The sequence below is a fragment of the Lissotriton vulgaris genome, chromosome 1_1 (assembly GCF_964263255.1).
Source record: "Lissotriton vulgaris chromosome 1_1, aLisVul1.2, whole genome shotgun sequence".
In the NCBI taxonomy this organism is placed as follows: Eukaryota; Metazoa; Chordata; class Amphibia; order Caudata; family Salamandridae; genus Lissotriton; species Lissotriton vulgaris.
Window position 1 is genome coordinate 531,194,403 of NC_141685.1, and position 27,656 is coordinate 531,222,058.

At 43.7% G+C, this 27,656-nt stretch overlaps 1 protein-coding gene across 1 annotated transcript in view; it reads left to right on the top strand.

The window, feature by feature from the left end:
- The first annotated feature begins 23,579 nt into the window (after positions 1-23,579).
- Positions 23,580-27,656, top strand: part of EEIG2 (EEIG family member 2) — a 501,852-nt gene continuing 497,775 nt past the window's right edge. The window contains exon 1 of the mRNA XM_086953895.1: positions 23,580-23,983. Within this exon, the coding sequence (XP_086810021.1) occupies positions 23,709-23,983 (275 nt within the window). The 5' untranslated portion in view covers positions 23,580-23,708. The remainder of the gene's footprint in view (positions 23,984-27,656) is intronic.

A 27,656-nucleotide genomic window follows, 5' to 3' on the forward strand; every position in this document is an offset into this window, starting at 1 on the left:
TTAGCAGAGCAACAGGAGCTTCAATTGAGCCAAATAAACAATAACCAGACTCAAAGTGATGGTAATGAGGGTAAGCCAAGGGTAAAATTCAATAGAGAAGTAGCCAAAAAGAAGTTTCCCTGTCACGGGTGTGGCAAGTTGGGGCACTGGAAGAATGAGTGTAAGGCTGTGCAAAGCAGTAACATGCAAACTAATGATTTAAATCCACAGATGCAGTATGAGGTGCCACAGAAACAACAGCTGCAGGTAATACAAAACCAGTTACCCCTTGCACCTATGCCAAATTTTAGGAGCAAGGCACATCAGAGTGTGGATACCACAAATTGGGAGGAAAGTGAGAGGAGAGACACAGCGACATCACAATTTCTTTTGAGTGATACGTTTTTCAGTGAGGACACATACTGACGGTGCCTGAGAGGGGAGGACAAGGAGTGCATACTTGGCGCCTCCTTGTCGGTAGATCAGTCAGGTCCATACATTGAAGGAAAGGTTGAAGGAAAGGATGTCACCTTACTATTGGACACTGGTGCTACCCGTTCTACTGTAAGAACAGCAGACGTTCCAAACCTACCCCTCTCGGGAGAAGTGATCCAAGTAGTAGGCGTTTCAAATAAACAAATTAGTACCCCAGTCACAGAGCCAATGGAAGTTAGAATAGGCAATTTTAAAGAAATGCATAGATTTGTCGTGTGTGATTCAAGTCCAGTAAACCTGTTAGGTAGAGACTTGCTGTGCAAAATGAATTACACCATTTTTTGCACCCCAAGTGGTGATGAAATTCAAACCCCAGATGAAGACAGAGTTTATAAACTAATGTTAGCAAAACAAGAAACAGAGAATAAAAAGTTAACTATAAAAGACTTACCAGAAGAATTACAACAGACTGTAAAGCCTAATGTATGGGATTTTACCGGAAAAGATGTAGGATTATTGGCAAATGTCGATCCAATATAAGTGACAGTAAAAGAAGGTGCAGTTTACCCAAATACTCGACAGTACAAAATGAGCCAATAAATAAAAGCAGGTGTTGCAGCAGAATTAAAGCGTTTGGTTGAAGCAGGCATTTTACAAGAAATAATGAGCAGTCCATGTAATTTGTCTATAATTGGCATAAAGAAGCCAAGTGGCAAGTATAGGGCCATACAAGACCTTCGAAAAATCAATAAAATCGTTGTCCCGTGCTGTCCAGTTGTGCCAAATCCTGCAGTGATTCTGTATCAGATACCATGGGAAGCTGGATGGTTCACCGTAATCGATCTGTGTCACACATTTTTCTCGATTCCATTGCATCCAGATAGCAAATTTCTTTTCTCTTTTGAATTTGACAGTCATGTGTACGTCTGGAACCGCGTTCCTCAGGGGTATACAGAGAGTCCATCGATTTTTAATCAGATTTTGAAAAAGTGCCTGAGTCTTTGGTGCTGCCCGGACAGTCAGTACTGGTCCAGTATATAGACGACCTATTGGTGGCGTCTAAAACTCGAAATGACTGTGTAGATACCATTGCCTTGCTGAATCATTTGGGTGAAGGAGGGCATAAATTGTCACCTGAGAAATTACAGTTTTGTACCACATCAGTGAAATATCTAGGGCACCAGATAGAAAGAGGTGTCAGAAGGGTTACCTCAGAAAGGATCAGAATAATCAAAAACATGAATATACCTCAAACTCAAAAGGAGATCATAATGTTTCTCGGAGTTCTAGGATACTGCAGGCAATGGATTGTGGGATTTGCAGTCCTAGCAAAACCATTGATACAAATGACAAAGAAAAGAGCAAAAGACCCGGTGGAATGGGATGATGACAGCATGACTGCTTTTTTAAAATTACGAGAATGTCTGTGTACAGCTCCAGCATTAGGGATGCCTGACTATTCAAAAGATTTTGCACTATTCTGTGACACACAAGATAATTGTGCACTTTCCGTCTTGACCCAAACTCACGGTCTGATGAGACATCCTGTGGCATATTTTTCTTCCACACTCGACGCAGTGGCATCTGCATTGCCAGGATGCCTGAAAGCAGAAGCTGCAACCTGCATGAGCCTTGAGCAAAGTGCATCAATTGTTATAGGACATCCAGTGACAGTGTATGTTCCACACGTAGTTGTGATTTTGTTAACAAGGGCCAAGACTCAGTACCTCACTCCTAGTCGGCCGACTAAATATGAGCAAATTATTGTAGGTGTAGGAAAAGTTGCCATTGCCAGGTGTAATATTCTGAACCCAGCAACACTGCTACCTGATTCACACTTTGCAGAAGTGAAGGGAAAAGTCGAACATGATTGTATCAACTTGACTGAATATAGTACAAAACCACGTTCTGACATAAGAGAAGAGCCGTTAATTGATTCTGAATATGAGCTATTTGTAGATGGCTCATGTATGAGACATGAGGAAGGAGGTTTGAGTACTGCCTATGCAGTGTGCACATTGGGGGGTCCAATTGAAGCATCCTATTTACCTGGAGTCAAGTCTGCACAAGTAGCCAAATTGATTGCATTGACAAAAGCCTGCAAATTTGGGAAAAATTGGAAAGTAACCATATACACTGATAGCCAGTATGGTTACGGGGCTGTGCACGGCTACGGCCAATTATGGATGCAAAGGGAGTTTCTGACTTCTTCAGGTACTCCTATTAAAAATTATCATTATGTAAAAGATTAGCGTGAAGCAATCCAATTGCCAAAAGAAGTGGCTGTGGTCAAGTGTGCTGTTCACCAATCTGGAAAAGACAAAGTGACAACTGGTAACCGATATGCTGACGAGATAGCCCATTTTAAATGGCTATAAATAAGAAAATTGGAGTAGGTGGAAACAGCTGCCACCTTATGTTGCTTAAAGGTGTGAGAACGTGGGAAGAAGTGAGAGACTTGCAAAATGAAGCAGAACCAAAAGAAAAGGAAGAGTGGAGAAAGATAGGTTGTCAGAGAAGGGTTAAAGATGGTGTCATTGTTTACCTTGATGGTAGGCCTGTGTTACCAGACTGTTTGCTTGCTCCTATGGCTAGGATGTTCCACGGAGATTTCCATTTGGGGAGAGATGCCATGATACGTCTGTTCAGTCATGGTTCAATGTGAAATTCAGGAACACAGCAGAAGCACTTTGCCATAGATGTTTAATTTGTCAACAAATGAATCCTAGAAAGAAAACTGTAGTGTTACCAGGAAAGATTGGGAAGGCAGAGGGTCCCTTCATACGATTGCAGATTGATTTCAATCAGTTACCCCCTTGTCGAGGACTAAAATATATTCTTGTCATTGTCTGCCTATTTTCAAAATGGGTGGAAGCTTACCCCACACATAGGAATGATAGCATCACTGTAGCCAAACTCCTACTCAGAGAACTCATACCACGTTTTGGTTTTCCAGTAACGATTGAATCAGACCGAGGCTGCCATTTTAATAATGAAATAATTAGCCTAATTTGTGAAGCATTCAATGTTAAACAAAAGCTACACTGTGCATACCGCCCAGAGGCTTCTGGAGTGGTAGAACAACTGAATGGCACAATCAAGTCAAGATTGGGAAAGATGTATGAATCTACCCGATTAGAGTGGCCAGATGCTTTACCTCTTGTTCTGATGGGACTCAGAAGTATTCCAAACCTGAACACAGGCTTGAGTCCTCATGAAATACTAATGGGAAGAGGAATGAGGCAAGCATGGGTGCCAGGACACAAGCTGATAAATATATCTGATGATTTAGTACTGGAGTACTGCAAAGAACTGGCTGACTAAGTGCTTTCTACCTCTCACCAGGTTGGGGAAGACGCTGTCGCCAGACAAGCAACTCCAGCACATGACCTGAACCCAGGTGACTAGGTAGTGCTAAAGAAACATAGTCGAAAATCTTGCCTTGCACCGAGGTGGGGAAAACCACGACAAGTAATTCTGGTTACCACCACAGCTATAAAGTGCGAAGGAGTTCCACACTGGATCCATGCCAGTCACACAAAAAGAGTGACTGACCCTAATGAAACTGAAGCTGAAGGTTGTGCAGCTGAGGGGTCTCAAGATATCGATCCTGAAGTAGCTGAAGAGGAACAACCAAGCACCAGTCAAGATGACTGGATTCCAGTAGTTGAGATACATGCAGAATACGTGAGAACCAGAAGCCAGATTTATCTAGACAGTCAGAGTGATAGTGAGGACGAGATAGGTCTAGAAGAACGTACTCAGATTACAGAAATACAAGCCAATAGTAATCCTGAGGAGGAACAGATAAGGAAAGATCAGAATACTCAGACAAATGAGACTACATCAAGAACTCTTGAGTCTGAGGAGGGACAGATAGGTAATAGGGTGAGAGCTCAGGCAGAATAAAATCAAGGGTTCGAAAAGCTTGAGCAGGACCAGATAGAAGTAGAAAAAAGTGTTCAGGAAGAAGAGGGTGAAACAAATCCAAATCAAAGTCCAATTCAGCAGATACCTGAACAAGGCCAGATTAGTAACCAGGCAGAAGAAACATAAATAAGACCTGGACCTAGTCAGATAGAGAGGGATACAGAAGACAGCATTGAAATAGATGTGTCAAAACTGAATGAAAATAAAAGAGCACTGGAAGAAGGCCAGAGCACAGTGCCAGCAAAAAGACTCAGAAAAGGAGACGAGTGGCCTAGGTTTGTCAAAAGGCTGAAATTTTGTCTAAAGACAATAAATGAAGAACCAGAACAAGTAAATGAAATAACAAAAAGGTTATAGATTGGTGGCCTGGTTGATATTGCGCAACACCACTATCTTTTTCTTTCCTCAAATCAGTGGCTCTAGGGAACAAGGGAAAAACGGCCACTAACATCCCCACGGTTTCTCTGTAAACAGAGAATACAAGAAAAATAAATATTGTCCCCGAGCACAATTCCACAAATAACAGTATATTGTAAAGAGAAAAGGAAAAAATCAAATCCAGATCTTCGCTTTTTCAATTATTTAACAGTCTTTTTTATTTTCTTTTTCTTTTTTCTCTTTTTCTTCAAGTGATTAGAAATTCATCATTCCATATTCCATATGTACTGTAATGTACAACGAGCGTAGCCAAAAACAAAGCCAACACGTGTTTCGTCACGGGAACAGTCACCCAATGACTTCTCCAGGGCAATAGAAAACGATTCTGTCATAAGTATCTCAATAGCAGTACAATATATTTGTCAATCTTCATAGGATATTAAGAATACTCAAGAAAGGCTCCATAAATCAAGGGTTTTACAGAAGGAATACACCGGACGAATTTGATGTGAAGACGATGGGAGTACTCTCCCGATACAGTAATAATTTATTCCTTCTGTGAAACCCTTGATTTATGGAGCCTTTCTTGAGTATTCTTAATATCCTATGAAGATTGACAAATATATAGGACTGCTATTGAGATACTTATGACAGAATCGTTTTCTATTGCCCTGAAGAAGTTATTGGGAGACTGTTCCCGTGACGAAACACGTGTTGGCTTTGATTTTGGCTACGCTCGTTGTACATTACAGTACTTACGGAATATGGAATGATGAATTTCTAATCACTTGAAGAAAAAGAGAAAAAAGAAAAAGAAAATAAAAAAGACTGTTAAATAATTGAAAAAGCGAAGATCTGGATTCGTTTTTTTCCTTTTCTCTTTACAATATACTGTTATTTGTGGAATTGTGCTCGGGGACAATATTTGTTTTTTAAATGATATAACAAGTCAAGCTGAACAATCTACAGGACAACCAGGAAGGAGATGTCCACGATTGAAAAGACTGAATAATAAATTCAGAGGCCCTGAATGGACTTACATTGTTCTTGAAGATTTCGAAAACTTAGAGATAAGTGACGAAAGTGATGACGAATTGATTGCTGATCAGACTGACGGAGAAGTGAGACCCACTTTCCCCTAGTCTGGCCTGCTTGTACATGGCCAATTTCAAAAAGATCTTCATCCAAGGTGATCAACTCATCTTCAAAGATCTTCATCCAAGGTGACCAACTCATCCAAGGTGACCAAAACTCATATTCTTCCAACATCATCGCATGGCGTCGATACATAGACACAATATGATATACACTGTTAACTTAATGACAGTGTACCCACCCAGCGCTCCTTTTAAGACATGGGCTTCTTTGTATTCCTCCAAATAAACAAAGTGCTTTCCAATAAATACAGCAAACCAATCTTGACTTGGAAATTATCTTATCCACTTCATCATTTTCATTGTTACATCACAATGATCATATTCACTGTGGGTGGTGCGGCTTATATTACTTATGGAATCACAGTCTGTACATTGGAATCAATTCAACACAGTGAATCCCTATGCATTTCGGGAATGAGCCCTTCTTCAGGGGAAATACATTTAATCTACAAGGAAAAAAGGCATATAGTTGTAATCCAGGAATGTATAAGCTCCCACATTCTGGCACAAGTATATATTGGTGAAAACAATACACCCGATTGCTGGTGCAAACAAAATGGTGTTGTTGTTGAAAAAACTGAGACGGTGTGCTTTTCCTTGCACTACGAATGTCTGTGGTAACTGGTGCTCTCGCATGAATGGTGAACCGTGACATGTTAACAAAGGGTACTGTGGTTAACAAAGAGGAATACAAAGAAGACCACATATCAAAAGGAGCTCTGGGTGGGCACACTGTCATTAAGTTAACAGTGTATATCATATTGTGTTCAAGTTCAACTCCCGGGGGTCAGAGGGAGGAACCCACTAGCACCCAAGTTCATTCAAAAAACGGATTTAAATACAACGGATACATTTTAAGTTGTCCCATATCAACATAGTGTGCCACACGCCACAGGATGTCGATACATAGACGACATTCTGATTCTCTGGAAGGGGGATACGGCCACATGCAACAAATTCTACGACTGGATCAATACCCATGACCCATTTCTTCGGTTCACCAGGACTGTGCCTAGTGAAAAACTACCTTTCCTAGACCTTTTGATCACCCTGCAGGACGGTCATCTCCACTCCTCCACATATAAGAAACCTACTGACCGTAACAGTCTCTTGCGATATGGATGGCCATCACCCGAAACATCAGAGGGATAACCTACCTTATGGCCAAATCCGACGCCATAACTGAAGTGTCTTGACTGACTTCGACGTACAGGCTACTAGTCTCACAGAATATCTTGAAACACGCCAATATCCAGCCAACATAGTCAGGTTGACGCGCAAGAGGGCAAGTAACAATAATAGATCCTCCCTTTTGGGAACACACCCCAAAACACAGGAAGACATTCTCACATGTGTAACATCATCTACCCGTCAATCTAACCTTATAACCAAAGTGAACAAAAAACATTGGGGTATTTTACAGACAGGGAGGCGACAGTGCCCCCCTCCTAGATTCTCTTTTAAACACACATGGAATTTAAGAGAAGCCATTGTCAACACGAGACCCAAGATTGTGCCAAAAGCAACACAATTATCCTGTAACTGGACACTTTCCATGTGGTTCATGAAGGGTCTGGATACTGACAAAAGCATCCAAAACCATACAACTGAATGACCACCAGACATGGACAAAACGGTTGCACACTAATTGCAACACCACCCACTGCATATACATGATCACCTAACCATGTAATATGCGGTCCATGCATATGACCACAAGTATTGTTAAAAACAGAATAATGGAACATCGCAGCAAAATATTTTGTAAGAAAATGACGAGCAAGCTATGCACACACTTTATTGAGACTCCACACTCTCCCGACCATCTCTCCTGGACAATCTTGAAAATGCACCCTAATGCTACTAAACACTACATGTTCCAAAAGGAGCAACAATGGATGTTTCGCCTGTCTATCCAGATCACAGGCTTTAATGATGATATCCCCTGGGGAGAGATCCATCATTGACATAATGTCACCTGACTCACCCTCTGACACAGCTTTTGGGTAATCAGTAATACCAGTTTTCGACCCTTCTTTTTGCCACCTTAAAATCCTGGCAGTCGAATTACTGCCCATTACTCCATGACCACGATACATGTCCTTATATGTACCCTCTCATGTGCCCTACGAGGCCCATCAATACCATATTTAAAACAGGGCTCTATACTATCTCCACGAGATACATAGTCCCCATTTGGATAATGCTCTGTTCCAAGATGGCCCCCACCTTTGTGGCCTCTTCACTGCTTCAAAATGGCTCCTTAGTCAACATCTCCGCTACATTCAATATGGCTGCCATTATGCTCCACCACAAGATTATGGACTCGCTCCAGTCTCACCAACAGCCCACCCCACGTACGCTACTTGATTTCGGCATACGAGACTGTCCATACTCGATCCAAGCAGAGCATACCACCTTCATCCTCTTCCCTTCCCGCAGCCCAGACTGGCCGTAACGGGCACCGGACATTTTCCCAGTGGGCTGCCAGGGTGGGGGTCGTTTTTGTTACTGCAGTTTTTGCAGCATAGCTACAATATCGACCCTGTAACAAAATCTGCCTAAACCGGCCCTGGCAAACAGCTCGGCTGAACCGCCAATCCCCCATGGGATGGCCGGGCACTTTGCCAGGGCCGTATTTGGTCCCCCGTCCGACCCTGCCTTCCCGTACTACGTGCCAGTAGCTTTGTCCCAGTAAAGTTACTTTTGAACATGTTTCCCCAATGGGGAGGAAGCTTTAGCGCAACTCCGCATCGGCTCATTGGAACCTTCCCATCGACAACCACGGTAAGACTCTTTACCTGTGACTACCTCGCCCACCACGCATGAGAGTTAATATTCCCTTTTTAAATACCCTTTCTTGCCCACACTGTTGCTCCAGTACTTTAATGACTTTGTCACACCATGCCATTGCCTATCACCATTATGTATGTATGGCACCAACCTTCTTTAATGATCTACTTCAAGGAGAAATGTGTATGTTTTCCATTGTGTTAATCACCATGAACCCTGTGAGAAAGAGCCATCTTTCTTGCCTTGGTATGCCCCCACTTTTTTTCTGAACTGCTGATGTGCTTTGACTGAGTGTGCCCTGGGTCCCTGCCAATCAGGTACTCAGGGCCTGTGTTCCTTCCCTAAAAAGAAAAGCTATGCTGAAACAAAATACCCAATTGGCATCTCTGGCCACCTGTCAGCCCCTAGTAAATGGTTGGTACCCTAGGTTCCCAGGGCATGGTGACCAGAGAAAACCCCTGAGGGCTGCAGCACTTATTGTGCCACCCTCAGGGGCCCGGTACCCTGGCACCCACACACTGCCTTTGCAGGCTGAGTGCCTAAGTGCAGAACTAAAACAAGAGTCGACATGGCACACATCCCTGTGTGCCATGCCCACAGACCACACTGCCCTGGCATACTTCAATCACCCCCCTAGCTGGGTGCCCATTCTACCCCCACTCTGGCGGGAAGACTGGCGGGAAACACTACGTCAGGAAGGAGAGTGTGCCAACCTATGCCAACTCCACCCCTCAGGTGGAGGAGGCGAGGTGAAGTAGACCCCGGGCTCCGGCCATCTTGTAGATGGGGAGCCCTGCCCAATCCCAGATAGGCTCCTTCATCCCTCCCACAGGAGAGGAGCAGGCTAGGGGGTGTCCTCACCCCAGGGCAGGGCCCCATTGGTCCCTGCCCTTGCCCTACCTGTAACGCCCCTAAATTTAGTATTTAGGGGCTCCCTGAACCTTCCTTCCTCAGATCCCAATATCAAAAAAGAAGAAAGAAGATCAAGAAGAAGAAGACCCGCCGCGCAGCTGCTAACAACAGGACAGCAACAACTGACTTGGCCCCAGCCCTACCGGCCTGTTGATCCTGGAACCTGCTCCTGCCTAATCCCGGCGACCTCCGCGGACAACAACCTTGGGACACCCAGAGGACCTGCCTGCCTTGACCCTCTCGAAGATTGGGACTCCCATCAGCAGAGGCTCTGCTGCAATAACCCACCTGGTGCCCACCAGGACGCTCCGGACCAGCCCACTCTGCACCAGCCGAGCCCGGGCCAACCCGAACCAAGACCACGAGGACGTCCCCCCGGCGACTGGGACCCGAAGTCCAGTGTCCAAAGACCCTCCTTGACGAACCAGCCGATGCCTGCAGACTCAGAACCAGGGGCCCCCCCAACCGCGACCAGCTGAGGGTAAGCTTTTCCGACACCCAAAGACACCCCTGCACCAGGCGCCCTACAGCCCCCTGTGCCTCCCTTTGGGGTACCTACCTGTGTTTCAAGATCCCAACTTACCTCTCGAAGTGCTGGTCGTCCCTGGAGAGTCTCCGTCCCGAGCCTGCAGCCTTTGTTCCCTTTTCAAGATCCTCATTGGATAACATTGAGCACCTGACGGCTCAAAAGCACCCTGCACCCAGCTGCCCGAGTGCCGCTGGCTGTGACCTCTTTGTCCTATCCTACTTCCCCCCTTGCCCTGAGCAAGTGACCAGGAGCCCAGCTCCCAGAGCCACGTGGCCTGCTAGCCAGCAGCCACCAACCGAGGGCGCCCTTTCCCTCATTGGAGAACATTGGGCCTAACTACCTCTGCACCCGGCCGCCCCTGTGCCGCTGGGATTGAACTAACTGTACTCACCTTACCCTGGGGGACCTCTGAGTCTACACCCAGAGCCATAACTTCACCAACCAAGTACTCACCTGGAAAACGATAATTCACATACCTGCCATTGGATAACATTGACCCATTTTGACTCGAAAATTTTCTAAGTGTGAAGATTTGAAAACTGAAAATATTCCTATAAAATCAGCCAAAGTCCGAATTCGAAAGTACTCACCTGTGAACAGGGGAGAAGCCAGTACTGTACCTTTCATCCCAGTACTGAAACGCAAAAGTAATCCCTAGCAGGTTTACTAGTAATCTGTATTTTCTCCATAGGAATCCATTGTCTGCTTTTCTATGAAATTTCTTCTATGTGTCTATTTTTGAAAACTGTAAATATTCTTTATAAATTGTGCAAACTGCTGAAACACAATTACCTACCTGTTTTGAGTTAAGCCCCCGGTGCTGGCCCTAGGAGACTAGCGCTGGGTTACAAATGTAACGCGATCGTACTTTACCTGCAACCTGAATTTCCTCCCATTGAATAACATTGTCAGATTTACCTTGAAAAGTTTCTAAGTGTGAACTTTTAAAACAGCTTTATATTCCTGACAATTCCTCACAGTAACTAAAACATTTTTGCTTATCTGGTTTCAGCTTAGACCCCAGGACTGATTCTTAGATCTAGTCCTGGAACTACCAAAGTAATTCATAGAGTAATCACCTGTACTTATCGATGAAAAACCCATTGAACTCAATGCTAGACTGTGTTTCAGAACTGTGTTGCTTACTGTTTATACTGTAACTATTGTGTGCACAACCTTTATTGCTTCCTTGCAAGGTAACTACATAAGAATACTTATATCGAGAAAATGATATTTTTATAACTGTTGGTTCTAAAAATAAAACAACTATATCTTTGGATATACAAACAATTGGTCTGGAGTTCAGTCCTTGAGTGTGTGAAACCTTTTGCTGACTGAGTGTGTACAACAAATGCTTTACACTGTCCTCTGGTACTGCCTTACTGCTCGACCAAGCTACCACTTTGGAGAGTAAGGTCAGTTCTGAATTTAACCTTTGTTATACCTCTGGGGTTGGTGGACTCTATACACACTGTACTTCCTTCTAGTCCAGTATATCTAGAGCCACTTTCTCACAAACTCATATTTAAGTGCAATACTATCACCATTTTGAATGAGCTGCATCATGTTTCGCGAGAGAGGAGCTTATATTGTTATGTAGGTTGACATGTCACAACACTAGATTGATATGATTCACTAAGTAGCACCTGTTGTGTCTCGAGATCACTAACCCACAATGATAATTATTCTTGGTTAGTAACGCTTAACTAGACCAGCTAGGCATTTTATTGTGCATGTGACCACTATGGCATGTTCACCCAGTAAGGCACAGACACTGTTACTGCATCTTGTATGTATTATTACTGTACTTTTTCATCCCTTTCTCCCCCAACCCCCCTTTTTCTCCCCCTTCTCGGACGGCAACTCTGTTGGATGCATTAAGGTATACTTTATACCTTTCTTGCACATGGGCTAATTTGGCACTTAGTTAGACATGTGTATGTATCTGTCCCTCAATGAGTAGTTTAGTACACTTTGCACACGGTCCTGATGAATTGCCTTGATCTCCCCAGACTTTATCTGCAAAAAACATGTTGACCACCATTTACACCTAGAGCTAACGTGGACTATTATATCCACCGAAGCTCATACTTGTATTTAATATAACCTAGGGCTCAACACATTAAAGACATCCTGACCTGTTCATTGATTTATTCATACAAAGGTATTCTGTCCTAAGATACCCAATTTATACAAACAACAAGTAGTTTTTAGTTCTATTTAATGTATGTGAGATATATAAACTCAGCATTATTCTTAATACATTTCGTTCATTTATGTTCAAGGCACGTAAGTCGCAATGATGCAATATTACAAAGATGGAAAGTGTAATACAATAGACTTATTATGAGGCGATGGATCGTATTCAATTTCATTCAAAGCACATGGATTCATTCAAAGCACATGGATTGAAATAACAAAGTATCGCACAGAAGGAAGATGTGATACAGTAAGCTTCCTGTAGTGCGATGGATCGGCAGCCAATAGTACTAAAAACTACTCATTGTTGTTTGTATAAATTGGGTATCTTAGGGCAGAATAACTTTGTATGAATAAATCGATGAACAGGTCAGAGTGCCGAGGTTACCTCTATATGTTGTATGTAAACTGGGTTTGTTTAAACTGCAGTAAGTTGACACCTGAGGTAATAGGGTGTTTGAGTCTAACCTCGAGAGGCATCAATATTACAGAACAGTCTTTAAGCGACACTAAGAATGATGTGCTACCTTTGAAACTACCACTGCCATTTGTGTATTGTTGTAACATTAAAGACTTCATTAACGAACCCTTAGAGTTATTTTTAACACTTCACGGCACTCTACCCACACTAGACACCCTCACCATTTAACCTACGCTCAGGGCCGGACTGGTCATAGCGGGCACTGGGCAATCCCCTGGTGCGCTGCATAGGTGGGGGCCGGTTTTGGGCCCCTGGGGGCAGTTTTTGTTACAGGGCCGTTTTTGTAGCATAGCATTGTGGTTCCCAGTCTGGCCCTCCCTACACTTCACAGACGGCAGCTGAAAAGACCTCCGGCAAAGAGCGCCCCTGCGGGACCCATTGGGCATTGCAGCGCCGGCAAACGAGGAGCTGCTCAATGATGAAGCATGACACCCCTCGGGATGTGTGAATGCTCTTGGTCCTGAAGGATCAGATCCGCCGGACTTGATCACTCAGGTCCCTTCCTACCTACTCCCACAGGAACTGCACACTTTTGTTTTTCAGTCTGACCAGGGGTTGAAGTGGGGGAAAAAATGTAGGGGAACTGTTGGCAGAGAATCAGAAGTAGGGAATAACAGATGATTGTGTCAGGGGGCGGAGTCAGAGGTGTGGCTAAAAAGAGCAAAACATACTAACTTTTAGTATGTTTGGCATTTTACTGACCAGTTACAGCTTAGAACGTTATTTATTACAACCAATGGATACACATTTATTTGAGGTTTAATATATGCGTTAATGACATTAAAATCACAGAATGTCCCAAATACGCTTATAAGTGGAACCAGACCCAAGTTGGCTCTGAGCCATTCAGTTTCTTTTATCAGCACTTCTCTCTTTTTTTAACTGTTTCTGAACATAAAATTTGGGTATAAATTCTATGACAGGAGAACCGACGTGTTGGGGAGTACTGTTGATTACATCTTCTGTGCCCCTCTGTCAATGCAAAATTGTAGTCCGACATCTTTTATGTGCTTCACGCAACATGTCATGAAGCCAGCATTAGTTGCCTCCTGGTTTCCTGGTATTGTGTCTAGAAATAGCACTCAAAAATGAATATATACACCTAAAAAAACAGGCTGCTTCATGCCACTGGGGTTATATTATAGATATAGTGCTCCGGGGCACAGCAGATGTGTGTGGGCCAGATTTTTGCACTATAGATTTACAGATCGAGATGAGCGAGTAAATAAATTAACAAGGGGAACCGAGTGGAGCCCAGTGCGAGACGAGCCCTGACGATGTTTGGCGAGTAAACTGCGTAACAAACATACATTTATGAAAAAGATTCCTAAAAATTAAAAAGTGCCTTTCTTCAACATGCACACGTGTTTCAGCTTAGCACATTACATTTTATCACTGCCTTGAGAGATTTATTAAAAATAACAGTTTTAAAACATGAACTTAAAAAATATTGATGTCCCTCTAACCCCTTCCATGCAATTAGTAAATTAATAGGCAAATCCTTTGTCATGTGCACTCTGTATGTACCATATGCTCTTACATTGAGTAGCATTGTGGTTATATAAATGCGACACAAAAGATACTTGTATAATACATACCTGAATTCTTGTATTTCAGAAATCTCTCAAATGCAATGGGGAAAAAAGAAGCACTGTCAAATAAAATATTTGACTAGGATCAAACAGTTTGGTCAAGTGAGGAAGACAGGAAAATTCCTCGGTTTTCTGATTTCACATTGTGCCATTCATCCTCCAGATGGGCATCTATTTCCCCCTCCTGTACTTATTCTGAGGTCAATGTGTTTTTCTTTCATTCTTGGCACTTTATGTTAGTGTGGTGGCAGACAGTAGCAACATCAAAGCTCAGAGCTCATTTTGGGATCAAGGGTCAAAGAGTACTTCGAAGGGAGCCAAAGCCAGGGCTCTGGCTCGAGCTTTCAGTGGCTCGCCCATCTCTGATTACTGAAGGGTCATCAGACACTTGCATGCCTCCTTTGTAAATTAGATCTCACCAGCACTAAAGGTGAACCAAAGTGATCCCAACAAGGTGCACCTAGATGTAAATAAGGGTACCCTTTGCCTTAACACTAATGCCATTTTACAACCACAGGCACAAAGGCAAAGAGTCGCCCCCTGTGAGAGGGTCAAGAAGGTTTCAGGGCACCCAGGCACCAGATTGCAGGCAGGTGGCATCAGTGCACCCATCTGCAGGGGAATATCTGCCCCCCTTTGAGATGTAGACTGGGCACCCACCTGCAATGAAAGACAGACCAGCGACTTCAAATATCAGGTCTGCCGTGCCTTTCACTAATGCGCTGTTCACAATGCAGGTGTGAGTTAGTGGCTGCACTCCAAACACCTCAATGAATGTGTAAGGGCGCAGTGTGCCGTCTGCGCATGGTGTACCCAGTTAATGTATGCCACAGCACAGAGAGGGGCAGTGCATCCCATACATGGCCATGGTGCATCCGATCTGGCACATGTGTTAAATGGAGCACTAACCCCTGCGTTTTCCTTTAGGAGCAGTGCACCTGAGGTGATGTGGTTTGCCACGTTTTTACCCTGTGCAAGTGTGGTTTGTGGAAGTGAATGGACCGCCATATGCCTCATCTTAAAAAATGGATTAGGTGCCCCTCGTTGTTATACCACTGCGGAGCACTAGGGAAGCGCTGCTTCAGGTTAATCCATCGGGTAGGCAGGTTAGCGTTAAGCCTTTTAATTTTTGTGAGAGTGTGACTGCAGCAAGTGCAACTTTAGCTGTAGGGTGGAGAAAGTACTAACGTATTGCATGGTATAGCTGACATGATAGCTCCGGTCCTCACTGTTTTGTTTATTACTATCATTAAGGCGTAAAATGGAAAACTGCCTCAAACCGTTCCTTACTGAAACAAGCATTTGCAATGCAATAGGTCTCGCAGTTGTGAAAGTCTGAGCTATTAGCATTGTAAATGGCAATGCCTATAATTTACGTGTTGGTTTTTAAAACATAAATAAAAGGCATTGTCATTTATAATGGCAATAGCTTAAACTCTCACAAATGCGAGACCTATTGCATTGTAAATGCTTGTTTTTTTATTTTTTATTTTTTTTAAAACCTTTATTTCTTGTATGCACAATACACAGCTGTCTGCCTACAACCCATCGGGCCGGCCGCTATGACATTCAGCAAGATAACATCTTACATTGGAACTCTCATCTTACGTGCAGGTTATACGACCCTCAGTGTTTCCATGTGCATAACGTAGAATCAAAGATAAGCATAGTAGGTTTCATTTTTAAACTTTTGATGAATTGAACGTACAACTTAAAAACCGCACAAACACATGGCCAAAAAACAATTGCAGGGACTCAAGAGGAGAGGGCAAAGAATCCGAATATCATACAATAATGAAGCACATGTCTCGGGTTGAAGGGTGGCGAGCAGCTCAATAAATGCATATTATTACAGACAAACGCCCGGAACGTCAACTAAGGGGACAGTGAAATATCAATGGTGTGGTCCTGTGGGGGGGGTGCAAATATTCCCACGATAAGCATTCCATTGGGACCAAATTCTGCCCCATTTCTTAGGTCGACCCCGAGCCACATAGACCGTCTTTTCCCTGAACATACACCAGTCCATGTTCTCCTTCCAAGCCGTTATCGTGGCCGGTCTATGGGAACCCCAGAGTTGCTCAATATCCCTCTTGGCAACCATGTTACCAAGAGTCGCCCAAAAAGTCTGGGCCGTAGTATAGTCCGTCAGTTCCCAAACATTAAGAAGGCATCGTCGGGCCTCAGGCAGTAAATGCTTGTTTTTAAAAGCGCCAAAGTTTGGGCACAGTCTGTCAGAAATTCCACACCTGAAGTGCTCTTCCTTTCCTTGTCTCCACATCAGTCTGATGTGACTATTGAATTGTTCACAGTGGGGGCAGGCAGGGGGGCCAGTTACTAAATGAGGTGTAAATGACTGCAGCAGCAGGGCCACCAAAGGAAGCCGTTTTCGCTGCTGATTGATTACTCCTCCAGTGAAACATTTCTCCTACAGTGTTGTTGGGCAGGCTCCTGGCCCCAGATACAGAGGGGAAGGGGGAGGAGGTCGTGGCGACTTCAAAGGCCTCCCTCAATCACACAGGGCTGGAACGTCTCGCAATACTTTTTACATTAGACCATCCCTGCCGTCCCGGGACGCATTTTTAAAATAAAGAAGTAGGGGAACGGACTGTGTTAAATTAAAAAAGTAGGGGCACGCCTGTTGTGTTTATAATACTTGTGTCCGCTACGGGACACCTTATTTGATGTGCTTGCCAGTGTCCCTGCGGGGACACCGTACCAGCAGTGAGGTCATCAGCTGACAACTGCCAGAAGTGACAGTTCCCAGCTGATCGCCAATCTGCCTGCAGCTGAGCTCTGACACCTGTAGGAGCATGCGTGTTGGCTCGTAATAAAGGAATTCTCTCATACCTAATGGAGTAATTCTTAACAAAACTGGCGACGTCGAGTCAACACGGAACCCACGGAGGAAAAAAAAAGAAATTGAATAGTGATCATCCACGCTACCCGTCATTGTGCAGCTAGCAATATTTTAAAAAAAATAACCAGCCGGGCATAAATCAAAAACAAAAAAAAGAACTTTAAAGGGAAAAAACTTAGCGATCGGGAATTATCCAAAAAATAAAATGAAATGGATGCAAAGTGAGTAATTTGCTAACATCTGTCACAAAGAAAGCTTTTACAAATGTATGGCAAGTGCAACGAGTTACCAGAAAAAATCCAAATGTAAAACCCTTCTGGGCGAGTGACTTTCAACGTAGCATTGGAGTTGTGTGCTGACAGAGTCTAATCTGATCGGAATCATCTGCAAAGTGTAATCGACATTTGTAAAAGAACTTATTGCCCAAATTGACTGCAAAACAAACAAATGTTGGAACAGTTTGAGGTACGTGAGGCAAAAATACCTTATCCTGTCAACGGTTACCAACGGCATATTCCAACCGTCATTCTGCAACGGCATACAGGGCAATTGTAGACATCGTCAGCCGGCTTCCACGTCATTGCGTCATACGTGATTGACGTCGGCGGCCATTTTGGAAGTAAAAAAAATAGACGTATTAGAAAACAGCGGTGCAGTCTACAGAAGAAATCACCGGGAAGCAAAACACCCGCTAAGGACGACGCGGACAGTGCACACGTCAATTAAACAACAAAAAGGCAAGGCTCTGCGTGTATCAGCAAACGGAGGTCCAGACGGTAACAGAAACATTTTTAAAAAAAAGTAAATTCATGTATTTTACAGTTAAAGCAGCGTACTTATAAAACATTTGTAAGGAAAAGTATCACTACAAAGCAAACTTTAACATTACAAAGAACACCTTCAGGGGTATAAGCATAGCACATTGCACATAAAATCAGCTACTTTTTTCATTTAAACCCGTTTTAAACCAAGAAATACAATGAGTGACATGGCAACTGGTTGTATCTGGAACCTTTCACCCCCTAAATCATTTCTGCGCGCAGGCAGTGTACCAGTGTTAAAGTGGGAAGAGTGGAGGGAATATTTCCTCAACTATATTTCCACTCTTGAAGAAGATGCAGAAATAAAACCTGAAAAGAAGTATAACATGTTAATGCATAATTTAGAGGCAGGAGGAATTAAAGTTTACAATTCTATAAACAAGAAAATAAGAGGAGAAAATGAGGGTGATGCATTCTCCAACGCTATTGATGATCTAAATGCATACTACAAACTGACGGTATGTGTTGGGGTAGACAGGTATAAGTTCTTCCACAGAAAACAAGGAAAGGAAGAGTCAATAGACAACTATGTATCTGCTCTTAAAGACCTAGCAATAAACTGTCTATTTGGACACCTTCACGACGAATTAATAAGGGATCAAATTGTAATGCAAGGCTCAAACGAAAATATTCAAGCTAATCAATTGGCTAAGGGTGAGTACCCTCTGCAGAACATAATAGATATAGCTAGGAAGGCTGAACTCACGGGACGATGCGCAAAAGCGGTGCTAAAAGAAGATAAAGTAAAGAAGGAATGTGAGAACGTCAACAAGGTGTCTGATCAAAAAAGTTGGAAAGTTAGTAAGCAGAATGTGAACCCAAAAGACCTCAAACAAACTTACAGGAGGAATGAGACACGGAGTAAGGGATATTGTTACCGATGCCTCAGCACTGCTCACATGGCGTATGACTTTAAGTGCCCAGCATGTGAAGCAAAATGCACATTTTGTGGTCTAATTGGACATTTTAACAAAGCATGCAATAGGAGAAGACCCCAACGTGTAAAAGCAGTGGAAGATGAAGAACAAGAGATAAATGATGAGGACGAGGAAGACATCAACATGTACATTCTCAACATAGACGATGAACAGGAAAAAGACAATGAAACCAAATTAAAAGCTAAGACAAAGAAACCAGTATGTACCATGACAATTGGTGGATTGGAAATGAACATAGTAGCAGATTCAGGCTCACCCTATACCATTGTGAACGAGAAGGTCTGGGAAACCAAATTCAAAGGGAAGATTGGAGAAAGACTCAATAAACCAGACATTGCAATAAAATCATTCAATTGTAAACCTATAGAAGTACGTGGCTACAGAAGTTTGAAATTCATATACAAAGGTAGAGAAGCTGAATGTAATCCCTATGTTTCTAAAGTAGGACCATCTGTACTCGGTTGGATGTACCAGGGAAGTCTGGGAATCAAGCTTCATCCAAACAGCAATGAACCTGTGCTGAGTCTGTCTGACGCAGACAACTATGCTAGTCAAATACTAACAAAATACCCCAAGGTATTCAGTGGCAATGTGTGTGTACTAAAGGGATTCCAATTTTGGAAAAGGTGATGGACAGAGTTTCTGAATGATGCAGAATACTCCTACCCAGTCAAGAGATCAGGGCTTGATCCATCACCGTTTTTTAGCTCACTGCACCATCCCAGCTTCAGAACCTGGCTATATGCAAATTAGTCTGTTCCTGTCCCAGTGCATGATGGGAACAGGGCAAACCAAACTACCAAGCCAATTCTTATACTGGGAAGGAGACAAGCTACCGGGGACCGGTTTCTGGCATTTCAGCCTCATTCCAACATAAGATACAATTGAAACCCATCACCACACCCACAGTACACAAAGCAAGTAACATACCATTTGCTATAAGGGATGAGGTCAGAAATAAACTTGGCAAATTACTAATGGACGGAATAATAGAGAGGGTAGAGGCGTCAGAGTCGGTCGCACCTCTCGTCGTAGCAAAACGCCCCAACGGGTAAACTCAGGCTCTGCATTGACCTTCGAGATCTGAACCAAAATATCTTAGTGGAACAGTAGTACCCACTCCCAAAGATAAATGAGATGCTGTCCACTACCAAGGGTGTCAAATGGTTTACCACCATCGACTTAAAATCAGCATACCATCAGGTACAACTACACCATGAGAGCAAGTCATTAACCACCTTTGTAACACCGTTTGAATGTTTTAGATTCACCCGCGTTCCATTCGGTTTAGCCTCTGCGGCAGCAATGTTCCAAAGATTAATGAATAACATTTTAGAAGGTGTCACTGGAATATTGTTGCTCCTGGATGATATCTTAGTGATGGGGAAAACAAGAGAGGAACATGACAGTCGGGTGGAGCAAGTTCTAGACATATTGAATAAAAAAGGATAAACCGCCGAGCATTCGAAGTGTAAATTTGCATGCAATCTGGGCCATCAGATAACTGGTGAAGGCATCAGTCCCAAGAGCGACCTAATTCAAGCAATAAAGGACTCACCAGTACCCACTAACAAAGACGAAGTAAGATCCTTCCTTGGATTGGTGGAGTACTATGCAAAGTTCATCAGGAACTTTTCCACAAAAACGTATGCATTAAGACAGCAATTGAAACTAAAAAACAAATTTGAGTGGACTGAAGAATGTGAACATACCTTTCAAGACCTAAAATGGGATATGTGCAAAACGCTACCTTTACAAGGATTTGATCCTACTCTCCAAAACTATGTGAAAACTGACGCAAGTAACAAACGCATTGGGGCCGCACTAACACAAAAGGATGCCAAAGGAATGGAGTACACGATTGCGTTTGCATCACAATCGCTAACATCAGCTGAAGAAAAATTTTCAGTAATTGAACAGGAGGCGTTGGCCTATGTCTGGGCCCTCGAGCATTTTCGACAGTACATCTGGGGTAGGAAAGTAAACCTCTGCACGGACCACAAACATTTAACGAAGGTCCTCACCACGAGAGGTCTACACGTAGCTTCTCCACGCCTAGCAAGAATTTTGATGCGCCTGTTAGATTACATGTATGACATACAATATGTTCCAGGCGTAAAGAATGTGGTAGCAGACTTTTAAGCAGAATGCCATTGGAATCAAAAAATAACACTGAAAACAATGAAATAGATGATTAATGCATAGCAATTTTGTGGGAATGCTCTAGTGGGATAACAAAGGAAGAATGGATGAAAGAGCAGGATAAGGAGAAAGACATTGGAATGATAATACAAATGATCAAAGAAGGTTGGTCTAGCAAAAACAAGTTAAATGATCAAGCAAAACCCTCTGGGAAGTAAAAGACGAATTATCAATAGAGGAAGGACTACTTATGAGAAGCAGAAGATATGTACCTCCGATGACCATCAGGGAGAAAATGTTGGAAATATGCCATGAGGGACAACTGGGCATCGCCAAAAGCAAAAGCAGAGTGAAGAACATGTATTGGTGGCCAGGTGTCAGCCTAGATGTAGAGAGAAAAGTTAGATGTTGTAAGTTGTGCTTGAATTCAGACAAGGCACAAGTAACTTTGAAACCACCTCTGCATCCAATACAATGCCCGTCCATGCCATGGGAAAGGATTAGCATTGATATAATGGGACCGACACTCAATGACAATGAACAACTATACATAATTGTCATTATGGACCACTACACCAAATGGCCCGAGGTAAAAATCACCAAGAAGGCTGACTCACAGCACGTGGTACAATTCTTAGAGGACACTTTCACACATGAAGGACTACCAAAACGGGTGGTGAGTGACAACGGTGTACAATTCACCTACGAATTGTTTAAAGAGTACATGGCGAAGCACAACATCGAGCACAAAACAACTTCAATTTAACACCCGCCTGGCAATGGGGCTGTGGAAAGATTTAATAGGGTCCTCAAAGGTATCTTTCAGATAGCCAACTCAAACCAACTTAACTGGATAAAAGAAATAATGAAAACTGTGTGGGCTTAAAGGATAACGCCATGTGAGTCTACTGGTCACAGCCCATTCGAACTCATGCACGGGCGGACTCCTCTCACAAAGGACAATGTGGGCTGGGTTAAGGCTGCCCGTAGAGTACACTGGTCTTCAAAGATGGTGAAAGAAGGACTGACTCAAGCACAATCCAGGAGCAAGGGTTTCTACGACAAAAAACACGGATGCAAGGAGGCAGCAATCAAGGCAGGAGACGCGTTGAAGGTAAAAAGGAGCGGACACGTCAGCAAGGGTCAAGAAAGATACACCCAACCCCTTACCGTTCGTGAAGTGTACTGCAATTCTGCACGCCTGAGTGACGGAAAAGTCTGGCATTTCTCAGCACTGTCTGCCCACAAACATCCTGGGGACGAGGCAGAGGACAACACACATTTTGATGCTACTGAAGAGCAGTCTAGTACGCAGAAGGGAAGTCCGGCAAAACAATACTTTTCAGACACTAAATCTGCCATTGAACTTCCTACAACCCCAGTGCAGAAGAGTGATAATGGTATGCACGGAGACACTCAACCAGAGGACCGTTCAACCTATTCATCCAGACATGTAGGCGCAAGGCCCAAGTTACCTGCCATCCCGGTGTGTGACCTGGCACAACCAATGGACAAAAGCAGAGCTGGTAGACTGTTGGGACCGCCTGATAAACTTAAAGACTATATATGTGGATAGTGGAGCCTTACGCTCCCTGCCTGTTCTAGTTGGTTTCAGTTCTCCCTAAAGGAGGGGGATGTGTTGTGTTTATAATACTTGTGTCCTCTACGGGACACCTTATTTTATGTGCTTGCCAGTGTCCCTGCGAGGACACTGTACCAGCAGTGAGGTCATCAGCTGACAACTATCAGAAGTGACAGTTCCCAGCTGATCGCCAATCTGCCTGCAGCTGAGCTCCGACACCTGTAGGAGCATGCGTGTTGGCTCGTAATACAGGAATTCTCTCATACCTAGGGGAGTAATTCTTAACAACGCCGTGCCCTTCCGATCCCGCCCACTTCTACCACTAAGTCTGACCCAGGGGCGTCTGTGCCGAACCTCAGATTAGCCCTTTGTCCCTCCTTGTGTATTTGAGACATAAATAGCTCCATGTGGTCAAAACATCTCATGTACAGCTATATAATGTATCCTTGTATCTTGTGTAACCTTAGCTCAACCTGTCAAGGCTCCATGTGGCATTTGTACTACAATGTACCACTGAAACAGTATTTTAGAAATAACGTCAGAAAACGTATTTTTTAAAGTAAAAATAGAGTTAAAGGAAACACGAGCCATAAAGTGTCCAATAAGTTGACCGCAGTCCTAAAGTAGAATTTTTGTCTCCGACTGTAGTTGTGAGTGAACAGGCAGCAACATTCGTTCATAGCGGTCGCAGAGGCCTGCCTGACTCACTCACCCCCGTAGCAGTACCTCTTCTCCACTCTAGCAGTCAGCCAGCAGGGCCCGTGCGCAACCTGCGGTGTCCGCTGGGGGCGCTGCGGCCTAGACGCTGGGCGGGCCTCGGCTGCACTGTAGCCGCCTCCTCCTCTGCCCCCGGAGCGGGCAGCAGGCGGGGGCGGTGACGGGTTTGTTTTTCTTGTAGCTGAGCGCCTCCCCGGAGCTGTGAGTCCGAGCTTCCTCTAGCGTGGCACGGCCGCAGCAGGAGGAGGGACGGTTCCCTCTCAATGACCCAGGGATGCCGGGAGTCGGATTCGAAAAGAGCCGTTTCTGAGGACTGTCGTCTCGGGCTGCCCTCCACCGGGCTGCCGTCCGCCCCCGCCGGGCTCCCAGCGCCTCTTTCGCCCCGGCTTATGGCTTTCATGATGATGAAGAAGAAGAAGTTCAAATTCCGGGTGGATTTTCAGCTGGACGAGCTATCCTCCGTGCCTTTCGTGAACGGGATCCTGTTTTGCAAGATTCGCCTGTTGGACGGCGGAAGCTTCAACGTGGAGTCCTCCAGGTAGGTAGTCGGCAGAAGTGCTCCTGTACACAACCTAACAAGAGTCCCCTGCGTGTGCCCCTTGCCCGAAACCCTGCCTTACTCATTTGGGTCACTATCGTCCTCCCCTGCCAGTGCTCCTGGCCGAGCAACCTGCCTGCGTGACCCCTGTCTCCTGCCTAGCGTAGTTTGCCTGAGCCCCAAGCTCATGCTTTCTCGCCTCCTGTCTTTTGAGCTGTGCCTATTGCAGTACCTCTCTGCCCCGTGCCTCAGTTCCATGCCCGTGACTTAATTTGTTTTGTGATGTGGCATGCCTTTATACCCAACCCCGAACTCCCAATACATGGCATGTTCTTTGCCCCTGTCCCATGCCTATTAAATCCCACCACCGGCGGCCAGCGCTGAGGTGATCATTTGCCCGTCCCTCTCTGCGTGTACCAAATGTTGCTATTTCTAATCGTTGGTTGTGACCTCTCTCTCTGCCAGCTCTCCCCCCCACCATCTACTCTCTTGTGCCTGGTCCAGTAGCATGTGCCCTCTTTGTGCTAATAACCTTCAAGTGCCTCCCCTTATCAGAAGGGATTCTCTCTGCCTTCTCATTATTAAGCTATCCTGCTTCCTAACACCTGCCCCCAACCAGTGACCAGAGGATGGTTTCCTGCTGCTGTCCTTTTGTGTACTTGATTGCGAGATGGGGGCATTGTTATGCAGCTTTGAGGGCTCCCCAGCTGTCACACTAAACGTTTTCATTTTGTAACATCCGAATAATTGTTTTTTAACATAGTTTTTATAATATAATATGTGCACTGTTTAGTCTGCCAGTGTATTTCGCAACCTTCCACTTCAGGGACTTGTATTTAGTATATGTTATAGGGTGTTTCAGCTGCCAACTTCCGGCATTAAATGCAGTGGTAGACTGCAAGTGCTCTTTTCTGAGATGATTTTACGCGATGTTGCACGTTTTGCTTTTACGACAGTGAGTGCTGTCGGGTGATAAGTGACTTTCTGTAATTTTATTGTCCGTTAAGGAAACAAAGTGCAGCCTTTTCATGTTCAATGCCTTGGGATGCTTATGTGCTAAGATATTGAGGATTCACCAATGCCCACTTCTGGCATTGGATAACTCCAGTTGTTAGCTGTTCCCCTGCCTTAGCGTGTTGTTACATGGCAAATTCTAAAAATGGGTTTCTTATGTGATATTTTGCGCTGACAGGCGTTGTTTCTTGGAATGTTCTAGCGCCAACCTCTCGATTTTAGTATCGCGATATTACAAATGCTATTTTCTGATAGGTGGGCAACCTGGGATATGCTTACAAGTGCCTGTTTTAGCTGACGAATGCCGTGCAAGTACCCTTTTCTGTTTCTGTCAGTGGAAGATGTGGGATGTTATGCGTTCAATTTAGTCAATGAGTATCTGGTTATATTACAAGTTGTACTATTCAACCGTGAATGCTAAGGGGTGTTCAATATTCCACCTGCTGACAATGAGTGTCTGGATATATTATCTGCGATACTTACTTATACTGGATGTTATGTTTACCAATTCCTGACAGTGGTGATCGTGGGATGATGTTATTGCCACTTCCTGACATTGGGTGTCTGAAGATGCTACAGGTACCCGTTTCTGTCAGTATGTCTTGGGACGCTACAAATGCCGCTTTCTGTTAATGGTGCCAAAAGGTGTTTAAAATGTAACTTATTTTTGTGCAACATTCTTTATTAGTATTTAATCACCCTACTATATACTGATCAAGTATGGTTTCATGGAAAAAATTCAAACAAGATCTCATAAATTAACATTTTGCATATATATCTCTATTATAAGAAATATTTGAGAGTAAAGGCAGCCTAACCTACTATTGGTTGTCACACTAGCTCTCCAGATCATAATGACACCATTTTCATTTTCCAATGTTTTTCTGTTTTGGATGTTAAAAAGGTATGTAATGACTTTCTCCGCTTCTAGTTGTTACCTCAGTTCTGGACATGGACTTGTCAACTATCTTGTCTGGAGAGTACTAATTGAGCTCTTCAAGCATTGTATGCTCCACTAAGGTCTTTTTGCATTTACAGTGTTCCCCTCGATGTGGCATTGCTAACAGCCCAGAATTAGGGCAGATTTGTTTGGGGTGGTATTTTTAGATTTGTATACGGTTATGTAAGATGAAGTTTCTTCTTGTCCTTGGGGGTCTTATGTTTTAATTTTGAAATGTAGTAGTGCATGGTCTGATAGTCATCTTTGACTAATTTCACTGTTGGTAATTTTAGATTTAAGTGAGATAAAGAAATCTATTGTAGATTTTGTGTGGTGTGGGGATTGAAAGAAAGGTCTACTTCTTTCTCTGTAACGTAGCAGACTCCATATATCTATTAGCCCGAGCTCAGAGCGAGCATCGGGTAGCACTGCCATGTCATTGTTATTACAGTTGATCCAGTTTTATGTAGTGTAGGATCTATGATAAAGTTCCTGTGTCCAGCCAGTATGTTGTAATAATCAAGGTCAATCATGACTTGCAAAATTGTCAGAATTAAAGTCTTTTAAATCTGGTTCGGGCACACGCAGTATCTATGCACAGTATTCTGTTCATCATCTTAATTTTAGCAAAGGTCTGCTGACCTTGTGGGTCTGCCCAAGTTCTCAATACTTTGTGGCAGCGCCTTTTTTATATATATAAAAATAATGACTCCACATTTTGTCCAAGTCGTGTTTTGCTTTTCCTGTCTTTATGTTGGGTTTAGAGCGGCCACTACCCACCACATGCCTGCCCAGACCCTTATCAAATATGAGGCATCCCTGTCTCCTTTATAATGGCAATGTCTGCATTTTAGTTCTAAGACAATGCATCGTTTTATTTTTTAAATTATGTGCCAAGGTTAGTAACGGTAAGTGTTGAAATGATCTACAGTTTTGTGGTGAAGTGTGGGATGCAGTCGAGTGGTAACTATGACACCTACTGATTGGAGTAAGGTGAGTTTTTTTTTTTAGGTTTTTCACTCATGTTCCAAAATAAGATCTAGTAATGGAGTGTGGCACCCTGGGAACACAAGGGGAATACGTCAGTATAGTGAGGGCAGTCTTTAAGTTGATAGACAAATCAACTTTGGTGAGGATTCATAATATACTGCTAAGAAAGAACTTTAATCCGTGGGCTCCAAGTTCCGTGGGCTCCAAGTTATGTCACTCGTCTGCAGGCAAAATTAGGGCCCATGAAAGTTCATTTGGAGGCCCACAGATTAATATTCTATCTAACAAATGCCGGGGTGCTAGATTAATATACTGTCTAACCCCGCTCCACCTGCATAACTAAAGCTAGATTTTTTCAGTATCTATTTTGAGGGCATTATTCCTCAAAGCAATTGACGCTCAACATATACCAAAAGAATACAAATAAAACAGTCGTCTTTATTTTTTTATGAATATTGTTCAGACATTATTTCCGTTGATTTCAAAGGGGATCTGGATTTGTCATGGTCTTTGTGAAGCAAATCTACTATTTCTCCTAAGTTGTCCTTGATCTTTGTCATCCAGGTCTGCCTTGCTGCATAAATCCTGTCTGGGATCAGTTATTGTTATCCTGGTGACCGGCCACATTATCCAGTGAGCCAGCTCTGTGTGGAGATACCGTTTCTGAGAATAGGAGCTGCCTGGCAGATCTGGACAAAGACATTTACTGTTGAGGTTCTAGAGCCTCAG